Source organism: Ahaetulla prasina, chromosome 7 (assembly GCF_028640845.1).
Source record: "Ahaetulla prasina isolate Xishuangbanna chromosome 7, ASM2864084v1, whole genome shotgun sequence".
NCBI classification, from domain to species: domain Eukaryota; kingdom Metazoa; phylum Chordata; class Lepidosauria; order Squamata; family Colubridae; genus Ahaetulla; species Ahaetulla prasina.
In genome coordinates this window covers 99,907,112-99,929,975 of record NC_080545.1, presented here as the reverse complement: position 1 = coordinate 99,929,975, position 22,864 = coordinate 99,907,112, and the positions used below count along the sequence as shown (strand labels likewise).

Genomic DNA, 22,864 nt, shown 5'->3' with positions numbered 1-22,864 from the left:
AGGGGAGGGAGGACAAAGGGAGCCATGGAGTTGTAAATTTCTGATTTCCTGCTGGCTTCCCCATTGGCTTTGCTTGTGGGAGGCTAGCAGGAACTCAGAAATCATTCCTCCTCCTCCTCCTTCTCCTCCCCCCAACCCCGGGCCCAGAACTGCCCATCACTTTGCCAAGGGCGGTGGGGGAAAGGGAGCCATGGATCATAAGGAAAACCCTCTGCACCCCATCCCAGCATTCTCCCATGGCCCTCCTGTCTCCAGGGTGGGAGAGAGCTCACCGCTGGCATGCTCCCCTCCCCAGCCACCCCCACTTCAGCAGAAAACATCAAAGCCTCCTCCACCTCCTGCATTCCGTCTTCCTTCCTTCACCTCCTGCATCGTTAAGAGATTTCAAATTTCGACCTTAGGTTCCCAAGCAGCCAATGGTCGCTCCCCCATTCTGCCTTGCTGTCTGCAGGGGAAAGAGTGGCAGAACCCGGGGGAGGAGTTAAAAGAGGGACCAGCCTAGAATCGCCACGTACTAGCCACAAGCAGATTAAAGTCCAACCTCCCTTGAATTCCGCTAAACAGGTGCTGACCGTTACTTGAGAATATTCCGGTGCATAGGCTATTTGGCCATAAATCAATTTAATTGGACCTTCACGGGTGGGGCCTGGTCTTTCGCACCTGACACTGCCAGCCCATGGGGAGCAAGAGCAATTTCTGACTTCCTTCCAGCTTCCCCAATGATTTTGCTTGCCGGAAGCTAACAGGGAGCATCGGCAATCACTCCTCCGCCTTGCTGGACTCATGGAACTGCCTGCCACTTGGCTGGTGAGAACAGAAGGCCCAGAGGGAGCCGTGGGTTGCAAGGAAGCCTGCAGTCCAGCTCCCCATCCCGGGGTGTCTCCAAAAGCCCCCCCACCAGGCATTGACCCACAGACTCAATAGGAGAAATGTGAATGCTTTGCCTGTCTTATCACCCCTACAGTAGTCCTCAACTTACAACCATTCATTCATTCGTTTGAAGTTACGACGGCACTAAAAAAAGTGACTTACGGCCGTTTTTCTCACTTACGACCATTTGCAGCAATCCCCATGGTGACATGATCCAAATTCAGATGCTTGACAACTGACTCATACTTACGACGGTTGCAGTGTCCTGGGGTCACGTGACCCCCTTTTGCAACCTTCTAACCAGCAAGCCTCTGGTGGCTCAGCCTGGTAAGACAGTCTGTTATTAACAGCAGCTGCCTGCAATTACTGCAGGTTCAAGCCCCACCAGGCCCAAGGTTGACTCAGCCTTCCATCTTTTGTAAGGTAGGTAAAATGAGGACCCAGATTGTTGGGGGCAATAAATTGACTTTGTATATAATATACAAATGGATGAAGACTATTGCTTGACATAGTGTAAGCCGCCCTGAGTCTTCGGAGAAGGGCGGGATATAAATGCAAATAAAAAAAAGTCATCCATGCTAGGGGCCCAAAGTTCAAGACTTGTGGACTTCAACTCCCAGAATTCCCTAGTCATCCATGCTAGGGGCCCAAAGTTCAAGACTTGTAGGCTTCAACTCCCAGAATTCCCTAGTCATCCATGCTAGGGGCCCAAAGTTCAAGACTTGTGGACTTCAACTCCCAGAATTCCCTAGTCATCCATGCTAGGGGCCCAAAGTTCAAGACTTGTGGACTTCAACTCCCAGAATACCCAAGTCTCTGGTGGCTCAGCCTGGTAAGACAGTCTGTTATTAACAGCAGCTGCTTGCAATTACTGCAGGTTCAAGCCCCACCAGGCCCAAGGTTGACTCAGCCTTCCATCCTTTATAAGGTAGGTAAAATGAGGACCCAGATTGTTGGGGGCAATAAATTGACTTTGTATATAATATACAAATGGATGAAGACTATTGCTTGACATAGTGTAAGCCGCCCTGAGTCTTCGGAGAAGGGCGGGATATAAATGCAAATAAAAAAAAGTCATCCATGCTAGGGGCCCAAAGTTCAAGACTTGTGGACTTCAACTCCCAGAATTCCCTAGTCATCCATGCTAGGGGCCCAAAGTTCAAGACTTGTAGACTTCAACTCCCAGAATTCCCTAGTCATCCATGCTAGGGGCCCAAAGTTCAAGACTTGTGGACTTCAACTCCCAGAATTCCCTAGTCATCCATGCTAGGGGCCCAAAGTTCAAGACTTGTGGACTTCAACTCCCAGAATACCCAAGTCTCTGGTGGCTCAGGTTGGTAAGACAGTCTGTTATTAACAGCAGCTGCCTGCGATTACTGCAGGTTCGAGTCCCACCAGGCCCAAGGTTGACTCAGCCTTCCATCCTTTATAAGGTAGGTAAAATGAGGACCCAGATTGTTGGGAGGGCAATAAAAGTTGACTTTGTATATAATATACAAATGGATGAAGACTATTGCTTAACACAGTGTAAGCCGCCCTGAGTCTTCGGAGAAGGGCGGGATATAAATGCAAATAATAAAAAAAAAGCCAGATTCACTTTACAGCTGGGTTAACTCACTTAATGACTGCAGCAATTCACTCAACGACTGTGGCCAGAAAGCGGGCAAAACTGGGCAAGTGTCTCGCTTAGCGACAGGAAGTTTGGTCTGAATTGTGGTCGTACATCATGGACTACCTGCAGGGGGTTCCCTTGACTGTTGCGCCTCGTTTGCCGTCTTGCCCGGCTGTTGTGTCTGCAACTATTTTAATTGTGTATTTGGATCCATCGCAAACCACCCAGAATCTGCCCGAGTGGGTGGGCCAGAAAAACATCCATTCATTAATAACGTCTGCAATTTCAAAGGGCCTTTTTTTTTAAAAAGAAAAAAAGAAAAGAAAAAAAGAGGAACGACAGATATATTGTTAGAAATAATATGAAGTTAAAAAAAAAAAAAACCCTACTCTGAACTTCTGCCAAAGACATTTCATGCTTTATAGAAGATACTAGCTGACCTCATCTTTGCGGAGAGACATTTTAGAGAAAGAAAGAAAAAAAATCTGTATTTTTTTCCCCCCCTATAAATAACAAGTTACTGCTTTTCGTCAGTTTTACTGAGCTCTCCATAATACCGACGGCTTCTTCGTGTTTTTTTTTCCCCCTTTCCTTTTTTCCTGTATTCTGTATTCAAAACATTTTTCCATGCGAGTGGATCTTGGGAGAATTGGACGGATGGGCCTCCTGTTACTTCGCGTGTCGGTGGTTTTCTCATTTTCTGTATCCGATTTAGCGCAGAGGAGGGAGAAGCCAGCTGGCTTGGCCGTCTCCAGCGTTGGCTTGTTGGTAGGAACCTCAGCCGTGCCGAAAAGAATGAAGGATCCTGTCGAGGCAAGTCCCGTGAAACCAGTCTAGCCAGTCTTACAAAACAAACTCTTGAACTTCCTTTCAAGTCTGGAATTGGAACCGGGGAGAGCCCGTCGTCGGAGCGTAAAGCTCAGTGGCAGGAATTTTATATCATGCAGAACATTGTTGGCTACGGTGGGAAAACAGCTAGAAGACCGTGTGTGTGTGTGTCGGTGTGCGTGTGTGTATATGTATGTATGTATATAGGCAGAACATATTCACCTACGGTGGGAAGATAGCTAGAAGGTCGCAGTCACCGCTACTAGTTTTCCCGAACTGGCTGAATACCATCTCTGTATATGTATATATGTACCGTATATATCTTTGTGTGTGTGTATATGTTGTTGTTAGTCGTAAAGTCGTGTCCAACCCATTGTCACCCCATGGACAACGTTCCTCCAGGCCTTCCTGTCCTCTACCATCCTCCGGAGTCCATTTAAACTCATGCCTACTGCTTCAGTGACTCCATCCAGCCACCTTGTTCTCTGTCGTCCCCTTCTTCTTCTTCTTTTGCCCTCAATCATTCCCAGCATTCGGCTCTTCTCCAGGGAGTCCTTCCTTCTCATTAGGTGGCCAAAGTATTTTAGTTTCCTCTTCAGGATCTGGCCTTCTAAAGAGCAGTCAGTCAGGGTGGATCTCCTCTAGGACTGACCGGTTGGATTGCCTTGCAGTCCAAGGGACTCGCAGGAGTCTTCTCCAGCACCAGAGTTCAAAGGCCTCCATTCTTTGGCGCTCAGCCTTCCTTACGGTCCAGCTTTCACAGCCATCCATTGCAACTGGGAAAACCAGAGCCTTGGCTATACGCACTTTTGTTGGCAGGGTGATGTCTCTGCATTTTAGTACGCTGCCTAGATTTGCCATGGCTTTCCTCCCCAGGAGCAGGGGTGAAATGCTCCCAGATTGGACTGGATCACGCGATCCAGTAGCGATCGCAGCCAGGAGTTTGGCGATCTGGTAGCGATGACGGAGTGAAGCTCCACCCACCTTCCCAGGTGTCATTACTTCCTGATTTTTAACCAGGAAGCAATGTGTTTTTTAACCTTCTGTGCGTGTGCAGAAGGTCTGCGTGCGCATGTCATGCGCGAGCGCGTGGCGCATGCACTTCCGAACCGGTATGGAAGGTAAGTAGATTTCACCCCTGCCCAGGAGCAAGCATCATTTAATTTTATATATAACATATTTTAGACGTAAGCGTGAAAAATGGTCATAAGTCACTTTTTCCAGTGCCGCTGTAAATTCAAACTGTCACTAAGTGAATTGATGTAAGTCGAGGAGTACCTGTATTTTTTTCCCTCTCTGTGCTTTTCTGCTTCTTCTTCCTGAAAAATAGGACGAGAGAGATTCTGAACAGCAGAGCTGGAAGGGACTTTAGAGGTCTTCCAGTCCAACCCCTCTGCTGGAGCGGAAGACTTTCAAAGGACAAATGGGTGTCCATTTTTTTTTTCTTAAAAACCTCCGGAAAGAAGAAAAAAAGAATAATTTCTAAATTTCTTCTTTTTCCAGGGTATGGCAGCAGATTAGGAATAAATTCTTTGATCACAGGATCAAAGCAGGGTAGTAGCTAAGGTCATATCATTGCATTACTTTTAAAAAACTCACTTAACAGAAATTCTGGGGCTCAATTACAGCCATAAATCGAGGACTACCTTTGCAGTGCTACAGAGCCCTTGCATGGAATTCAGGAAGACTTTGGGCCAGTCCCTCCCTCCCTTCCTCGCTCTCTCTTTCTCTCTCAGCCCAGCCTACCTCACAGGGCTGTTGTTATGCGGAAAACGGAGGAGAAGTTACATTAGACACGCTCCCCGCTTTGAGTTATTTGTAAAAATAATAAAGGCGGGATGCAAATAAATAAATAAATTAGACGGAACCTCTTTGTATTGTAAGAACTTGATGGAGAAAGGTAGGACAGAAAATTATATCCTTCTGGACAGTGGAAACTTGCTCTCCCGGAGGGCAGCTTCACTGGCAAGAAGTGATAGGATGAAAAGATAATTAGAAGTTTTATTGGTATGTAGGGACTAACCCATTACCCACGGAAAAAAAGTTCTTTTTCTTTAATAATAATAATAAACGTTAATTGTGAGTTCAGGAGCCCCAGCAGATATCTTATTGCATTAAGTACATTCTTGAAATAATTCCAGGTGTCAGCCTTATATATATGCCTCTTGCCTTCATTTTCTTTCTTTTTCTTTTCATAAACCCTTTTCATCACTTATACTAGTCAAAGGGAGTCGAGGACATTTTTGAAACCTATCATTTACATGTCAAGTCAGAATGACGTTCGTGGCCAGAATGACATTCATCCCGCAGGTTTATAACTATCTTTTTTTTTTTTTTTTTTAAATGAGAGTTTTGAGGTTGGGTTTTTCTCTTTACGACGAAGTGGCACACGTAGCAAACCAGATCCCATCCGTAGATATTGAAGCGTCTTGCATAACGGCTGTTTTTTGTTTTTTTTCCCTCTTCTTGCAGAAAAGGAAGCGGAGGGAGAAAGACGATGACGCAGTCAGTATTTGTAGCTTCGATCTGAAGGTAATTAAAATATTTTACCCTGAATATACTGCCCGTTGAGTCCAAGTGGGAAGAGGTTCGCGGGCTCGTTTTCGTCTTGCTCCTGACAAGAGAAAAGCCAGGATTGTTTTAATCTGTCACCTTAATCTCTAGTCGACACCTGAATGCAAACTGAACTGGAATAAGAAGAACAGAGCTGGGAAGGGGCCTTTGAGGTCTTCTAGTCCAGCCCCCTGCTCAAGCAGGAGAACCTATACCATTTCAGAGAAGTGACTGCCTGGTCCAGGGGGTTCGACCTTGATTTCATTGAGGGCCGCATCAGGGTTGTGTTTGACCTTGTGGGGACGGGTGGGGGCCTGGACAGCTTGACATCACTCCTGATGGGGGCGCCTATGGCAGCCCGAGCGCTCTGCCAGCGAAAACAGGCTCCCGAGCTCCGTTTTCGGCTGCCACGGCCTCCTGCAACCTGTTGAGACCCAGGCCCCAGTAGGTAGTAGGAAACTCAGTCAGTGTAAAAACAAACAAACTTTATTAGAGCAATTAATTGATTCCCAGCATAGTCCAACTAAATTAAAGCAAATTCCTCCGCATACAAATTCCTCAGTCCTATCACCAACCTTGGTCCAATTAGGCAAACTGCCAAAGGCCTTTCTTGGCAAAAGTTCAGAAGACACCGATATAAAACAAATGCAACAAGACGAAGCTATCAATGTTGCTTTCCAGCAAAGAGCCCAAACGCCGTTGCTGGTCTTTTAAGCCTTATGGGAGGGGCCAATCATCTCTTGGCCCTACTCCCGAGTTGTCCTCTTTGCTTGAGCTGCTCTTGCCTTCTGGCAGCTCTTCTCATGTGTGGTTTGGATAACTAGTTGACACCCCCCCCTTTCTAATCTGGTGGCAAGCTGTTCCGCTGGTTAATTGTTCTAACTGTCAGGAAATTCCTCCTTAATTCTAGGCTGCTTCTCTCCTTGATTAGTTTCCATCCATTGCTGCTTCTCCTGCCTTCTGGGGCTTTGGAGAATAGGTTGACCCCCTCTCCTTTTCTGGCAGCCCCTCAAATATTGGAAGATGCTATCGTGTCTTCCCTGGTCCTTCTTTTCACCAGACTAGACTAGACTAGACCAGGGGTCTGCAAACTTGGCTCTTTTAAGACTTGTGGACTTCAACTCCCAGAGTACCTCAGCCAGCAAAGCTGGCTGAGGAACTCTGGCAGTTGAAGTCCACAAGTCTTAAAAGAGTCAAGTTTGCAGACCCCTGGACTAGATATACCCAATTCCTGCAACCGTTCTTCATATGCTCCAGGGTGGGGGTGCACTGTATTATATGTATATTTTTTCTTTTCTTTTTTTTTCATATTTAGATGTGTATGTATATGTTCATATTGTTTGTATTACTTGTATTTAATAGAATAGAATAGAATAGAATAGAATTTTTATTGGCCAAGTGTGATTGGACACACAAGGAATTTGTCTTGGTGCATCTGCTCTCAGTGTACATAAAAGAAAAGATACGTTCATCAAGGTACAACATTTACAACACAATTGATGGTCAATATATCAATATAAATCATAAGGATTGCCAGCAACAAATTATAGTCATACAGTCATAAGTGGAAAGAGATTGGTGATGGGAACTATGAGAAGATAGGCTGTGGTAGCTCAGGCTGTAAGAAGCCTGTTATTAGAACACAGCAGCCTGCAATTACTGCAGGTTCAAGCCCGGCCCAAGGTTGACTCAGCCTTCCATCCTTTATAAGGTAGGTAAAATGAGGACCCAGATTGTTGGGGGGGGGCAATAAGTTGACTTTGTAAATATACAAATAGAATGAGACTATTGCCTTATACACTGTAAGCCGCCCTGAGTCTTCGGAGAAGGGGGGGATATAAATGTAAATAAAATAAATAAATAAATAAAGATTAATAGTAGTGCAGATTCAGTAAATAGTTTGACAGTGTTGATGGAATTATTTGTTTAGCAGAGTGATGGCTGCTAAAATAAATAAGACGAATAAATAAAATAAATAAATTAAAGAAAAAAAAACAAGTAAGGGAATTCAGTATGATTAGTCTAATGAAGAGAAGGACTAGAGATCATATGATAATATGATAGCAGTATTCAAGTACTTGAGGGGCTGCCCCAAAGAAGGGGTGACGGGGGTCAACTTGTTATCCAAACCACCCGAAGGCAGGACAAGAAGCAACGGAGGGAAGCTCATCAAGAAGAGAAGCAACCTGGAACGGAGGAGAATTTTTTTTTCTGACAGTGAGCACAATTAACAGCTTGTCTCCAGAAGTTGTGGCTGCTCCCAACACTGCAGGTTTTTAAGAAGAGATTGGACAACCATTTGTCTGAAATGGTATATAAGGTTTCCTGCCTCAGCAGGGGGTTGGACTAGAAGACCTCCAAGGTCCCTTCCAAGTCTGTTCTTCTGTTATCTGTGCAGAGCCCTCGTCTTTTTCCCTGTACGTAAGTCTGCCTATCTTTGGCGATACTCAAAAAAAGTAAATATTGTGAGCTTTGAATCCACTGAGCGCTTGGTTCTTAAGAGGGATTTAGGTCAGGGACAGCCTTCTGTCTGGCTTTGAAAAAGATTGGGGTTCTTCCATTTTTAAAAAAAAAAAAAAATTATATTGCTTCTACTTCTTTCAAGACCTTCTAAGAAAATAAACCCTGAAAACGAGACACAGTTCTACTGGGAAATTGTATGACTAAAACCTAAAAAGTTTGTTGTTGCTGCTGCTGTCGTTTTAGAGCACAGTCTATTTCTTAGAAAGTCGGTTCCCAGTTCTTATCGAATCATCTGGCCACCGACGATTTCATCCGTGCTTTCAAAATTTTTTTAATTTCCTAGGAATTTAATTCCCTTCTGCTTTCCTGGTCTTAGGATTTTGGGTTAAGATGGTTTCAGATCACAGGAAGTGAAAATCTGAAGGAAGAGTTTGAGGTTTGAGAGGGAGCATAATTGTGCTTCTCTCCTGGAATTGTATGCGTTCCACTATCATCTTTACCCTCCTTTGAAGAATAAATGAGGGGTATTTTGGTGCTCTCTGAGCTCGGTGGTTTTCTTCCAGACATTTCATTACCCAAATTAGGTAACATCAGCAGTTCTGATCTACCCGTTGACTCGCAGTCATGACGCCACGTAGTTTGGGTCATAAAATGCCTGCAAGAAAATAAGCTCAGAGAGTACTAAGGGCCCCAGGCAATCCTCCTCCTCAAACCGCCCCCCACCCCAGCACTGATGATGTTAACTAGTTGGCTCATGAAATGCCTGCAAGAAAACCACCCAGCTCAGACAGTGCCAGGGACTCCAGAGTAGTTGTCCTCCTCCTTCTACCCCTTCCCTGCAAAACCCCCCTCTCTCCTAGCACTGAGGATGTTACCTAGTTTGGCTCATGAAACGTCTGCCAGAAAACCAAGCCCCACAGTTGTTGTTCTCCTCCTCCTCCTCCTCTCCACAAACCCCACTCTCTTCCAGCACTGATGATGTTCTCTAGTTGGGTCACGAAACGTCTGGCAGAAAACCAAGCTTACAGAGCACCAAGGACCCGGTTGTTGTTGTTGTTATTGTCCTCTTCCTCCTCCTCCTCTCCCAAACCCTAGCTATGATGATGTTACCTAGTTGGGTCATGAAACGTCTGCAAGCAAGCAGCCAAACTCAGAGCATCAAGGACCATATAGTCCTCCTCCTCCATCTCCTCCACCTCCTTCTCCTCTCCCCCTTTTCCCCTCCACAAATCCACTCCCTTGAGCCCTGATGATGTTACCTAGTTGGGTCATGAAACATCTGCAAAAAAACCACCAAGTTCAGAGAGCACCAAAGGACCCCAACACTCCTCCTCCTCACAAACCCCACTCCCTTCTAGCTTTGATGATGTCCCCTAGTTGGGTCATGAAACATCTGCAAGCAAGTAGCCAAGCTCAGAGCATCAAGGACCATATAGTCGTTGTCCTCCTCCTCCTCCTCCTCCTCCTCCTCCTCCTCCTCCTCCTCCTCCTCCTCCTCTCCCCCTTTTCCCCTCCACAAACCCACTCCCTTGAGCCCTGATGATGTTACCTAGTTGGGTCATGAAACATCTGCAAGAAAACCACCAAGTTCAGAGAGCACCAAAGGACCCCAACACTCCTCCTCCTCACAAACCCCACTCCCTTCTAGCTTTGATGATGTCCCCTAGTTGGGTCATGAAACATCTGCAAGCAAGTAGCCAAGCTCAGAGCATCAAGGACCATATAGTCGTTGTCCTCCTCCTCCTCCTCCTCCTCCTCCATCTCCTCCACCTCCTTCTCCTCTCCCCCTTTTCCCCTCCACAAATCCACTCCCTTGAGCCCTGATGATGTTACCTAGTTGGGTCATGAAACATCTGCAAGAAAACCACCAAGTTCAGAGAGCACCAAAGGACCCCAACACTCCTCCTCACAAACCCCACTCCTTCTAGCTTTGATGATGTCCCCTAGTTGGGTCATGAAACATCTGCAAGCAAGTAGCCAAGCTCAGAGCATCAAGGACCATATAGTCGTTGTCCTCCTCCTCCTCCTCCTCCTCCTCCTCCTCCTCCTCCTCCTCCTCCTCCTCCTCCTCTCCCCCTTTTCCCCTCCACAAACCCACTCCCTTGAGCCCTGATGATGTTACCTAGTTGGGTCATGAAACATCTGCAAGAAAACCACCAAGTTCAGAGAGCACCAAAGGACCCCAACACTCCTCCTCCTCACAAACCCCACTCCCTTCTAGCTTTGATGATGTCCCCTAGTTGGGTCATGAAACATCTGCAAGCAAGTAGCCAAGCTCAGAGCATCAAGGACCATATAGTCATTGTCCTCCTCCTCCTCCTCCTCCTCCATCTCCTCCACCTCCTTCTCCTCTCCCCCTTTTCCCCTCCACAAACCCACTCCCTTGAGCCCTGATGATGTTACCTAGTTGGGTCATGAAACATCTGCAAGAAAACCACCAAGTTCAGAGAGCACCAAAGGACCCCAACACTCCTCCTCCTCACAAACCCCACTCCCTTCTAGCTTTGATGATGTCCCCTAGTTGGGTCATGAAACATCTGCAAGCAAGTAGCCAAGCTCAGAGCATCAAGGACCATATAGTCGTTGTCCTCCTCCTCCTCCTCCTCCTCCTCCTCCTCCTCCTCCTCCTCCTCCTCCTCCTCCTCCTCCTCCTCTCCCCCTTTTCCCCTCCACAAACCCACTCCCTTGAGCCCTGATGATGTTACCTAGTTGGGTCATGAAACATCTGCAAGAAAACCACCAAGTTCAGAGAGCACCAAAGGACCCCAACACTCCTCCTCCTCACAAACCCCACTCCCTTCTAGCTTTGATGATGTCCCCTAGTTGGGTCATGAAACATCTGCAAGCAAGTAGCCAAGCTCAGAGCATCAAGGACCATATAGTCGTTGTCCTCCTCCTCCTCCTCCTCCTCCTCCTCCTCCTCCTCCTCTCCCCCTTTTCCCCTCCACAAACCCACTCCCTTGAGCCCTGATGATGTTACCTAGTTGGGTCATGAAACATCTGCAAGAAAACCACCAAGCTCAGAGGGCATCAAGGACCCCACAGTCCCTCTTCCTCCTCCTCCTCCTCCTCCTCTTCCTCTCTGCAAACCCCACTCCCTTCTAGCACTGATGATGTTACCTAGTTGGGTCACGAAACGTCTGCAAGAAAACCACCAAGCTCAGAGAGCACCAAGGACCCCACAGTCCCTCTTCCTCCTCCTCCTCCTCCTCCTCCTCCTCCTCCTCCTCCTCCTCTCCGCAAATCCCACTCCCTTCTAGCACTGATGATGTTACCTAGTAGGGTTGTGAAACGTGCTAGAAAACCACCAAGCTCAGAGGGCATCAAGGACCCCACAGTCCTTCTCCCCCTCTTCCTCCTCCTCCTCTCTGCAAATCCCACTCCCTCCTAGCACTGATGATGTTACCTACTTGGGTAATGAAACATCCACCAACTCAAGAGAGCCCCTTATTTCACCCCCGAGCTACAAATATTCTCCTTGATCGGAAGACGACATGGTTCATTTATTTATTGATCACTCGGGGGAGATAACCCGTCTTGGCGAATTGATGCTGCTTATCAGTGCCAGCCAAAGCAACCTTTTCCTCTCTCAAGCCATGGCTGTCTCCAAGCTCTGCTGCTGTGGCACTCCCTAAAATGTCCCTTTTCCGCGCCAAACCTTTATTCCCATCTCCACCTCTCCTAAATCAACACCTTGTCTCTCACCTTACCTGCCCTTTCCTGGGCCTGCCCCAACTTCGCCAATGAGCCCTTTTCAAATGATTCGGTTTTGGTGTTTTGTTTTGTTTTTTGTCTTGTCCCAGCTGCCTGAAGCCATTTCTCCTTTTTTAAAAATTTTTATTTATTTGTACAGGCGGTCCTCGACCTACGACCGCAATTCAGCCCCGTGCTTCCACTGCTAAGCGAGACCAGTGAGCTTTGGTCCGTTTTTACGACCTTTCTTGCCACGGCTGTTAAGTGAATCCTTGCCTTTGTTATGGTAGTAACACGGTTCTTAAGCGAATCTGGCTTCCCTGTTGACGTTGCTTTTCTGAAAGGGGACAGCGCAGCCGTCGTAAATATGAACCAGTTGCCAAGCCTCCAAATTTTGATCCACCAGGGGAACGGCGCAACGGTCGTAAGTGTGAAGAACGGTCGTACGTCTTTTTTCTTTCCTGTGCCATTGTAACTTTGAACAGTCACTAAATGGATGGTTGTAAGTCAAGGATTACCAGTATCCCACTTTTATTACAAATAACTCAAGGCAGTGAATATATCTAACACACTTCCTCCTCCTCTTTTCCCCAAAACAACCCTGTGAGGTGGGGCAATAATAATAATAATAATAATATCAGAGTTGGAAGGGACCTTGGAGGCCTTCTAGTCCAACCCCCTGCCCATGCAGGAAACCCTACACCACTTCAGTCAGATGGTTATCCAACATTTTAAAAAAAATTTCCAGTGTTGGAGCATTTACAACTTCTGCAGGCAAGTCGTTCCACTTATTGATTGTTCTAAGTGTCAGGAAATTTCTCCTTAGTTCTAAGTTGCTTCTCTCCTTGATTAGTTTCCAACTATTGCTTCTTGTCCTGCCTTCAGCTGCTTTGGAGAATAGTTTGACTCCCTCTTCTTTGTGGCAACCCCTGAGATATTGGAAGACTGCTATCATGTCTCCCCTAGTCCTTCTTTTCATTAAACTAGACATACCGAGTTCCTGCAACGGTTCTTCATATGTTTTAGCCTCCAGTCCCCTAATCATCTTTGTTGCTCTTCTCTGCACTCTTTCTAGAGCCTTAACATCTTTTTTACATCGTGGCGACCAAAACTGGATGCAATATTCCAAGTGTGGCCTTACCAAGGCCTTATAAAGTGGTATTAACACTTAGAGAGAGAGAGAGAGAGAGAGAGACCGGGCCAAGGTCAAAGTTTTAGCACAGCTACCATCTTACAAAAAGAAAGAAAAAAGCAGCAATTAATTTCTCTTCCTAACTTAAGAGGGCTTAAGTCCACGAAAATGGGTTTGCACAGAAGATTACTTTTTTAAACAGCTCTCCAGAAAAATGTACTGAGATAAACATATTTACGGTGTCTTGGGGCAGTCTGTACCGGCTGTAAAGGAGATCAAATAATGTGTACTTTGAACAGCAGGAACTCGGTGTAAACAGAGTTACTGATAAATGCCACACTTGTGTTTAAGGAAATCAGATTAAAACAGTCCCAACCCCCTGAACAGCTTTAATAGCTGAGCAAACCCACTCTTTAGCACTCAGAAGTCAAGTTGGGGGAAGGTTAGGCCTTCACTGGTAGCATTTCAAGTCCTGCCAGTCCTCCGGTAAAACTATTTGCATTTCCCTCTAACTGGATTTATGGATTTTATTTTTCATTTTAGATGCTTTTAAATCCCACCTTTATTATTTTTATAAACAACTCAAGGCAGCGAAGATTGCTCCTTACTTCTTTTAGTTTCCCCATAACAACAACCCTGTGAGGTGGGTAGGGCTGGCTCAAAGTCGCTCAGCCAGCTTCCAAGCCTAACACAGAGTTCACCCTCTCCTAGTGACTTGGCCTAGTCACCCAGGTTGCTTTCCTAAAGCGGAACTAGAATTCACATTTTCCTAGTGATTGGCCCAAAGTCACCCAACTGGCTTTCATCCTATGGAGGAACTAGAACTCATCATCTCCTGGTGATTGGCCCAAAGTCACCGGGTTCACTTTCTTAAGTAAAACTAGAACTCATATTCTCCTAGTGATTGATCCAAAGTCACCCAGCTTGCTTTTCTAAGGCGGAGCTAGAACTCACATTTTCCTAGTGATTGGCCCAAAGTCACCGAACTGGCTTTCATCCTGTGGCGGAACTACAACTCACTGTCTCCTGGTGATTGGCCCAAAGTCACCCAGCTGGCTTTCCTAAGGAAAACTAGAACTCACATTCTCCTAGTGATTGGTCCAAAGTCACCCGGTCAGCTTTCCTGCCTAAGATGGAGCTAGAACTCACCATCTCCTGGTGATTGGCCCAAAGTCAGCCAGCTGACTTTCATCCTATGGCGAAACTAGAACTCACCATCTAGCCTAGTGCCTTCCCAACCAGATCAAACCGGCCCGCTCATCAACTCTCATAAAATAAGAGAAATAAGAATGATGTCTTTTATTAGTGTTCTCCCTTCCTCTCTCTTTATCCAGCAGATCTGATCCACTGTGAAATAAATTGGTTGCATGTGGCGTGTTTTCTCCCAGTTCACTTAACCCTGGCTTACTCAATTAAGTGGCCGGTGGAGGGGAATTCCTCTGGAGCTATGGCTGGCCCTAACCCCGTTAGCCTTTTGGGGGGTCTTTGAAGTCCTGCCTTCTCCACAGATGTTTTTGTTAGAAATTTAAGGGACTAATTAGCAGCTGTTTTCTCCCGGCCCTCCCTCTTTCTTTCTTTCTTTCTTTCTTTCTTTCTTTCTTTCTTTCTTTCTTTCTTTCTTTCTTTCTTTCTTTCTTTCTTTCTTTCTTTCTTTCTTTCTTTCTTTCTTTCTTCCTTCCTTCCTTCCCTCCTTCCTTCCTTCCTTCCTTCCTTCCTACCTATCTTCCTTCCTTCCTTCCTTCCTTCCTTCCTTCCTTCCTTCCTTCCTTCCTTCCTTCCTTCCTTCCTTCCTTCCTTTCTTTCTAACAGCTCAACTGGAGATTAACGCTTTGTGTAACCTCATTAAATGTGTAAACTCAAGCTCCCTGCCACTTATTTTCTAGTTGATAGCGTAGATCTGGCTGCAGTCTATGGGGTGTACATAGTTTTAGCTTTCAGTGGAATTGAGATGGAGGGAATATCTTCAGATGGATGAGATCAGGGGTCTCCAACCTTGGCAACTTTAAGCCTGGAGGACTTCAACTCCCAGAATTCCCCAGCCACCAAGCTAGATTAAATGGAGAGGCAGATTCAATATAGATCCCATGTTTGGTCCAAAATGTCCCTTTTCATGTCCTCAAGACTACTTAAAGACCATTTAAAGCCTTAACTAGGCCAGAATGTAAGAGCTTGCGAGGGCTGCCCCCTCACCTGTTTGCCCAGGTAAACTATTGCTGCATGAGCTCCCTAGGGTCCCAGCTTCTTCCAGGCACACTTCAAGGTGGTACTTATTACCTTTAAAGCCCTATGTGGCAGAAAACCAGGTTATCATGGGGGTCTCTTCTCCCTGCAGAGAAGCTGCAATGGTTGCATGTTCCAACTCTCAACCCTCTTGTCCTTTTTCACTAGGATCTGGAAGATCCCACCCTCCCAGAAAGTTTTCTAGGGCTGGCTGTTCCTCCAGGCATTGGGATCAGGTGAGGGTAGAGTCAAGGCTGAGTGTCAGGGACTGTTGTGAGCTACTCGGAGTTCCGTTTTACAAGATGGGTGGCCGTAGAAGATGATAGGTAAATGGATGGATAGGTAAGGTGGATAGACAGGTAGGTAGGTATACTGGTTAAATAGATAGGTAGATAGGCAAGTCGATAGTTGATTAAGGGGACAGATGGATAGATAGGTTGAGCGGATGGGTGGATATATAATTCAGCTAGCTATAAAATGGATAGGTAGGATGGATAGAATGGATGGATACATAAATGGATAGATAGGTATGCTGGATGGATGGATAGGTAGGTTGGTTGCTTGAGTAGATAAATGGATAGTTTGGATGGATGTGTGTGTGAGAGAGAGAGAAAGAAAGAGCAGATGGATGGGGATAGGTAGGTACATCAGTAGATAGGTTGAGTAGATAAATGGATAATTTGGATGGATGGAGAGAGAGAAAGAGAGAAATAATTTTGCCTTAAGTCTTAGGGATCCAGTCATGGCTTTTTCGAGATACCTCAGTGGCTGGTGTCACCCTAAACTCTGAAGATTTCTGAATTTGCTGGGGATTTTGAGGCTTTTCTGTTTCTACTTAACTGCTGACCATTCTTTGAGTAGGGAAATTAGCTAATACCTACAGAGTTGTTATTTCAACAGTAGTGTTGGTTGTCATCAGTAGTGTGAACCAGGGTTCAGCCTTGGAAGCGCATGGAAGCTTTGAAAAGGGGTCACTAGCTGGAAAGGAAGAGCAGTGACTTATGACCATTTTTCAGTTATGACCCCATGATCTTGTGTGATCAGATTTCAGATGCTTGGCAACCGACTTGTACTTACGACTGTTGCTGTGTCCTAAGATAACTTTGCCGAAAACCATCACTTACTTCTGGGTTTTGCCCAAACCAGCCCACAGCAAACCAGGAGTTTGCTTAACGACCACTGATTGGCTTAAAGACCACTGCAAAAAAAAATTAAAATCAAGTTTGGCGGGGGGGGGGGCTGATCTGATTTACAACCGTCACAAGTTACGACAGTTGTACGGGAGGCTCCATTATATATCCTAACTCTGCTATCTGTCGGTAGTGATTAATTTTTAACCTATATAAACACATTTTCTTTTTTTAAAAAAACCAGACATTCTTGACACAAAATTCTTCTTTTTAGAATCAAGTATTTTCAGAGCCTGTGCTTGGCTGACAAGAAAGGAAAGTTTGGGTGAGCCCAGGTACCTGACAATTACTCACCCAGCATCCTCCCGGCCCTGCCAAGCTACACAGTGCTCTGCCCCCACCTGTCACTGGATACACAAGCCACCACAATTTGGTTGCTAACACACACCAGACCCACCCTTTTGTTGAATGCACTCTTGACAGCTTGACAATGAATTCCCTTATATGTTTATTTATATATATATACGATAGCAGGATTAGTGCTGAGACAGCATAAACAAGGAAGGTATTAGCTAAAAGCAACTTTCTCAGTCTGGTAACCTTTCTAGATGATGTTCGGCCGTTAAGTCATATTTTATTTTATTTTATAATTTTCAAACTGTCGCAGTTGTAAGTCAAGGGCAACCTGTACATTTTTGAGGTGCCATTTGTTACGGATAAGAAAAGCTTGTAATAATGTCTGGGGTATGAATGTTTGTGTTGCTTTTGTATGGAGGCAGGGGTTGGCTGAGAACCCAACAATCTGCAGTAAATGTTAAGATATATTGCAGGAAGTTAAGGGTGTTTGTCTGAAAATTAACATATCCCAGACTAAGGTAGTTGCTGTTAGTTGCAAAGTCGCGATCCCATGGACGTTTCTCCAGGCCTTCTTGTCCTCTACCATCCTCTGGAGCAGAGGTCTCCAACCCTGGTCACTTTAAGACTTGTGGACTTCAACTCCCAGAGTTGAAGTCCACAAGTCTTAAAGTGACCAAGGTTGGAGACCCCAGCTCTGGAGTCCATTTAAGCTCCCGCCTATTGTTTCTTCTTTCTTTCTTTCTTTCTTTCTTTCTTTCTTTCTTTCTTTCTTTCTTTCTTTCTTTCTTTCTTTCTTTCTTCCTTCCTTCCTTCCTTCCTTCCTTCCTTCCTTCCTTCCTTCCTTCCTTCCTTCTTTCTTTCATGTACAGTGAGAGCATATGCACCAAGACAAATTCCTCGTGTGTCCAATAACACTTGACCAATAAAGAATTCTATTCTATTCTATTCTTCAGTGACTCCATCCAGCCACCTCATTCTCTGCCGTCCCCTTCTTCTTTTGCCCTCCATCGTTCCCAGCATTCGGCTCTTCTCCAGTGAGTCCTTTCTTCTCATTAGGTGGCCAAAGGATTTGAGTTTCATCTTCAGGATCTGACCTTCTAAAGAGCAGTCAGGGTTGATCTCCTCTAGAACTGACCGGTTGGATCGCCTTGCAGTCCAAGGGACTCACAGGAGTCTTCTCCAGCACCAGAGTTCAAAGGCCTCCATTCTTTGGCGCTCAGCCTTCCTTATGGTCCAACTTTCACAGCCATCCATTGCAACTGGGAACACCATCTCCTTGACTATATGCACTTTTGTTGGCAGGATGATGTCTCTGCTTTTTAGTACGCTGTCTAGATTTTCCAGACTAAGGTCTAATGCCAGACTAAAGACTAATGGGAAAAATGATTGAGTAGGGTGAAAAAAACAAGATGAATTTGTGTACAGATAGTCCTTGACTTACAACAGTTTGTTTAGTGACTGTTCGAAGTTAACAGGACTGAAAAAAGGGATTTATGGCCATTTATGACACTTACGACCATCGTAGCATCTCCACGGTCACATGATCAAAACTCAGATGCTTCACAACCGGTTCAGATATATATATGACGGTTGCAGTGTCCCGGGGTCAGGCGATCGATCCCCTTTTGCGACCTTCTGACAAGCCAAGTCAACCAGTAAGCCAGATTCACTTAACAACCGTGTTATTAACTTAACAATTATAGCGATTCGCTTAACAAACGCGGCAAGAAAAGCCCTAAAATAGGGCAAAAGTCACTTTGCTAATTTCTCACTATGCAACATAAATTTTGGGCTGTATTGTGGTCATAAGTCAAGGACCGCCCATTCTTCGGAATGTTTACTAAAGATGGGCCAATTGATTTAAGAAATTTTAAGGTGCGAATACCGGTAGAAAGGATGTGGTTAGGTTGAGAATGCATTTTTTGTTGCGAGAAGTGGAAAGATTGTCCTTGTGGTTTCTCGGTTATAGGGAAGTGGAAGATGGGTACACATCAGGAGCACCAGAAAGGAAATGAGTAGATCCTCCAGAAGCGTACGTAGTAACACAAAGAGCTGAGTGGGGCTGAGACTTGGAGTAACCGGCATGAAAAATGTACACCGTGGTTTGGTTATTTAGAGAAAATGAATAAAACACCGAAGCGCAGAAAAAACAAGAGGAAAAGGGTCGAGAAGGCGGGAAGGAATGAGAAATTTGTGGTTGGATGGAGCTAGGAAAAAAAGAAGAGAAAAACCAAAGAATAAAAAAAATGAAAAGCGGTACAGGATAGTCCTAAAACTCCAATCGCAATTGCGACCAGCGTTTCCGTTGCTAAGCAAGATGGTCACTAAGTGAATCCTGCCCTTTTGCCAGATGGTCCCAAAAGGCAGGTCACATGACCTTGGGATGCTGCCACCGCCGTAAATACATACCGGTTGCCAAGCGCCTGAATTTACGACGGTTGCCGCATCCGAGGGTCACAATTCGTAACCTTCCTAGCCACCTTCCAACAAGCAAAGTCAATCGGGGAAGTCGGATCTGCTTAATGACCGTGTGCTTCACTTAATGACTGGCAGTTCACTGGACGGCCATTGCAAAACAGCACGTCAAATTAGTGCAACTCGCTTCTCGCTTTGCAGCGGACGTGTCAGTCCCCATTGTGATTACTACTACCTGTAGTAAGGGATATCCTTTTTTTTTCTTAGTTTGAAGCACAGATAATAAATCAGTGCTTTTATCTACGGGCAAACCCTTTAAAGTATGTGCCATCTTTTCATCAAGGCTCTAGTATTCTTTTTGCAAAGGATTCACGATGAATTTTGTGTCGTGGAAACTTAAAATGGATTTGATTGTCTCTGTTGCTTCAAGAACCTGATACACCTATAATGTTAGAAACATGGGAAAAAATTTGGGTGAGGAATGTTAAATTCACGCAAGCACAAAATTTAAGAGAAAATTTTTATAAAACGTTTTATAGATGGCATTTAGATCCTAAAAAACTGTCATGTATGTATCCAAATGTGAAAGCAAAATGTTGGAGATGTGATTGTGAGGATGCTACCTATTATCATATATGGTGGACTTGCAAAAAAGTTAGCCTTTTGGATTAAAATATGGTGGATTATGCAGAACATTTTGAAAAAGAAGATCAAGTTTGTTCCACAGTTCTTTTTATTAGGAATAATCTCAGATTGCACTGTTATAGAGACAAAACTGATTCTGAATTTAATAACTGCTGCAAGATTATTGATTGCACAATATTGGAAGAAAGAAGACTTACCTACAATTGGAGAATGGATTAGTAAAGTATCAAATTTAGCAGAAATGGCAAAAATTTCTGCCTACTTGAAAGACTGTACACAAGAAAAATATATTTTGGAATGGAGGAAGTGGATTGATTATATTCAAAATAAGTATCAGATTAAAAAATATCAATTAGTTTTTGAGTGAAGTTAGGAATTATTATGTATTAGTTTAAGAAAGAAGGGAATTGATAGTGTGATGGTGTGAAATGGAATATGTTTTATGTTATATTTTAGATTATGTTTGTTAGTTACAATACCCTGTATTCTGTTCTGGGAAGTCTCGGGGAAGGAGGCGGGAAGGGAAGACTATAAATTGATTGGTTGCCATTGAACAGGAATAATGGTAGAATTAAACAAGTTGGAATGGTGTAATGTCGGGACTGCTCGGCAAACACTCCCGCAGCGAACGGGTAAGGAAAGAGGAGTAAAGAAGGAAGAAAGTAGGGAGGTAGGTGGGTAGGGAGGAAAGAAGGAGGAGAAGAAAGGATAGGAGGAGGAGAAGAAGGAGAAGATAGAGGGTTAGAAAGGATGGTAGTGGGAAGTGGGAAAGAGGAGGGGAAGTAGGAAAGCGAGGAGAAGGTGGTGGGGGAAGTTTAAGAGGGATGAGAAGGGAAGAAAGGATTAAAGGGGGGAGTGGCAGTCGAGCAGTCCTGATTGAGTATAATTTGAGTATAGGACTGATTGTTGGATAAGTGATTGTATTGTACACTGGTCAAATTGTGGGAATTATTATGGAAAAATAATTAAAAAAAAAATTGCAAAAAAAAGAAAAAAAAAAGAACCTGATACACCAGGCCTGTGAACGGTTTTTAAAAAATCTACCTTCAGATGTTAGCCATCTTCATGTAATTTATAGTTTGGATTATTAGACAGGATGGATTATAGAAAGAAAAGCAATATGTTACATTAGAGAGTGAAGTTAAGATATATGAGTATTTATAAGCTCTGAGAATAATATCGGATATCATTTTTTTCCTTTCTATTTGTCTTCATCGCCTCTCCTCTCTCCTTCTCTTCTCTCCTCTCCTCTCCTCTCTCCTTCCATTCTTCTTCCTTCCATATCTATCTCCTTCTCTTCTCCTCCTCCTCCTCTTCCTCTCCTTTCCTTCCCTTCTTCTTCATCTCTCTCCTTCTCTCTCCTCTCCTCTCCTCTCTCCTTCCATTCTTCTTCCTTCCATATCTATCTCCTTCTCTTCTCCTCCTCCTCCTCTTCCTCTCCTTTCCTTCCATTCTTCTTCATCTCTCTCTCCTTCTCTTCTCTTCTCTTCTCTTCTCTTCTCTTCTCTTCTCTTCTCTTCTCTTCTCTCCCGCCCTTCGCTTTGATTTCTTTCCTTTTCTATTTTCTGCCTCACTTTATATTATTTACTTCCTATTAGGTTTTAGCGTCTTGTGTTCAAAGTTTTCATAAAAATTGCTCACAGATTGTTAGGCGGCTACAGGAAACTTTTAGCAAATTCACTAAGCCAGGTGCAGTTGCTGGCTGATCCGGCCTCATTCATTTTGCAGCTGGTTCTGCAGCAGCTGGATGGCTGCTGGTAGAATAGAATAGAATAGAACTTTATTGGCCAATTGTGATTGGACACACAAGGAATTTGTCTTGGTGCATAGGCTCTCAGTGTACATAAAAGAAAAGATACCTTCATCAAGGTACGACATTTACAACACAATTGATGGTCAATATATCAATATAAATCATAAGGATTGCCAGCAACAAGTTATAGTCATACAGTCATAAGTGGAAAGAGATTGGTGATGGGAACTATGAAACGATTAATAGTAGTGCAGATTCAGTAAATAGTCTGACAGTGTTGAGGGAATTATTTGTTTAGCAGAGTGATGGCCTTCGGGAAAAAACTGTTCTTGTGTCTAGTTGTTCTGATGTGCAGTGCTCTATAGCGTCGTTTTGAGGGTAGGCGTTGAAACAGTTTATGTCCAGGATGCGAGGGGTCTGCAAATATTTTTTTGGTTGAGGGCGATGGAGAAGGATTGTTTAGTGCATTGACCCAGTGGTAGTAGACAATAAGAAATGCTGCCTTCTGTAAATGAATTTTAAAAATCCCTCCATGTGTTAAAGGAAATCAGTGTCAGGTTTGCCCCTTCGCTCCCACTTTTGCCTTGTTCGGTGCCACCCGGCCATAGATTCTCCCTCGTTTTGCTTTACGCTACAGCAGTGGTCACCAACTGGTGGTCCATGAGAAAATTTTGGTGGTTCACAGAAAAATGATTTGCATTTTTTATATTGCACTAAATCAGGGATCCTCAAACTACGGTCCCTGGGACGGATACGTGCAATGAACGTTTGTGTTGCCGTGGAGAGTCTCCCCCTTTGGGGTCTTCTTGTGTGGGTCGGAGGGGGGCAGAAACTGCGACTTAGGGTCTGCTTCAGCCTCCTGGTGTGCTGGGGCTTTGGGTGAAGGTTAGAGGGAAGTGCCGCTGATGGCAAAGAGCTGGAGGGGCTGCATATGGCCTGGAACTGGCTGACCACCTCAGCCCGCTGAGCCTCCAGGAACCAGTACCTGACCTTGCACTCTGGCAGGTCTTCCCTCTGCTTGGAAAGCCTATGCTCCTAGTCCTCAGTGAGGTGCTTCTGTTGAGCCTCCTTCTCAGTCAGAGCCAATTTGAACTGAGCCAGCTATTTTGCCAACTCTTTCTCGTGGTGGCTGCTTAGCTCCAACAACTGCTTCCTGTTGGGGCCCTAAGGAGCCCGGGTGAGCAGGCAAGGAG

At 44.9% G+C, this 22,864-nt stretch overlaps 1 protein-coding gene across 3 annotated transcripts in view; it reads left to right on the top strand.

The window, feature by feature from the left end:
* NET1 (neuroepithelial cell transforming 1) overlaps window positions 1-22,864 on the top strand; it is a 103,883-nt gene that overhangs the window by 41,766 nt on the left and 39,253 nt on the right. For 2 of the 3 annotated variants that reach the window (XM_058191840.1, XM_058191842.1), the window contains exon 3: window positions 5,783-5,842. In XM_058191840.1, the coding sequence (XP_058047823.1) occupies window positions 5,783-5,842 (60 nt within the window). Of the gene's footprint in view, window positions 1-3,124; window positions 3,296-5,782; window positions 5,843-22,864 lie in introns of those variants that run through there. The other variant, XM_058191841.1, reaches the window with a different exon arrangement.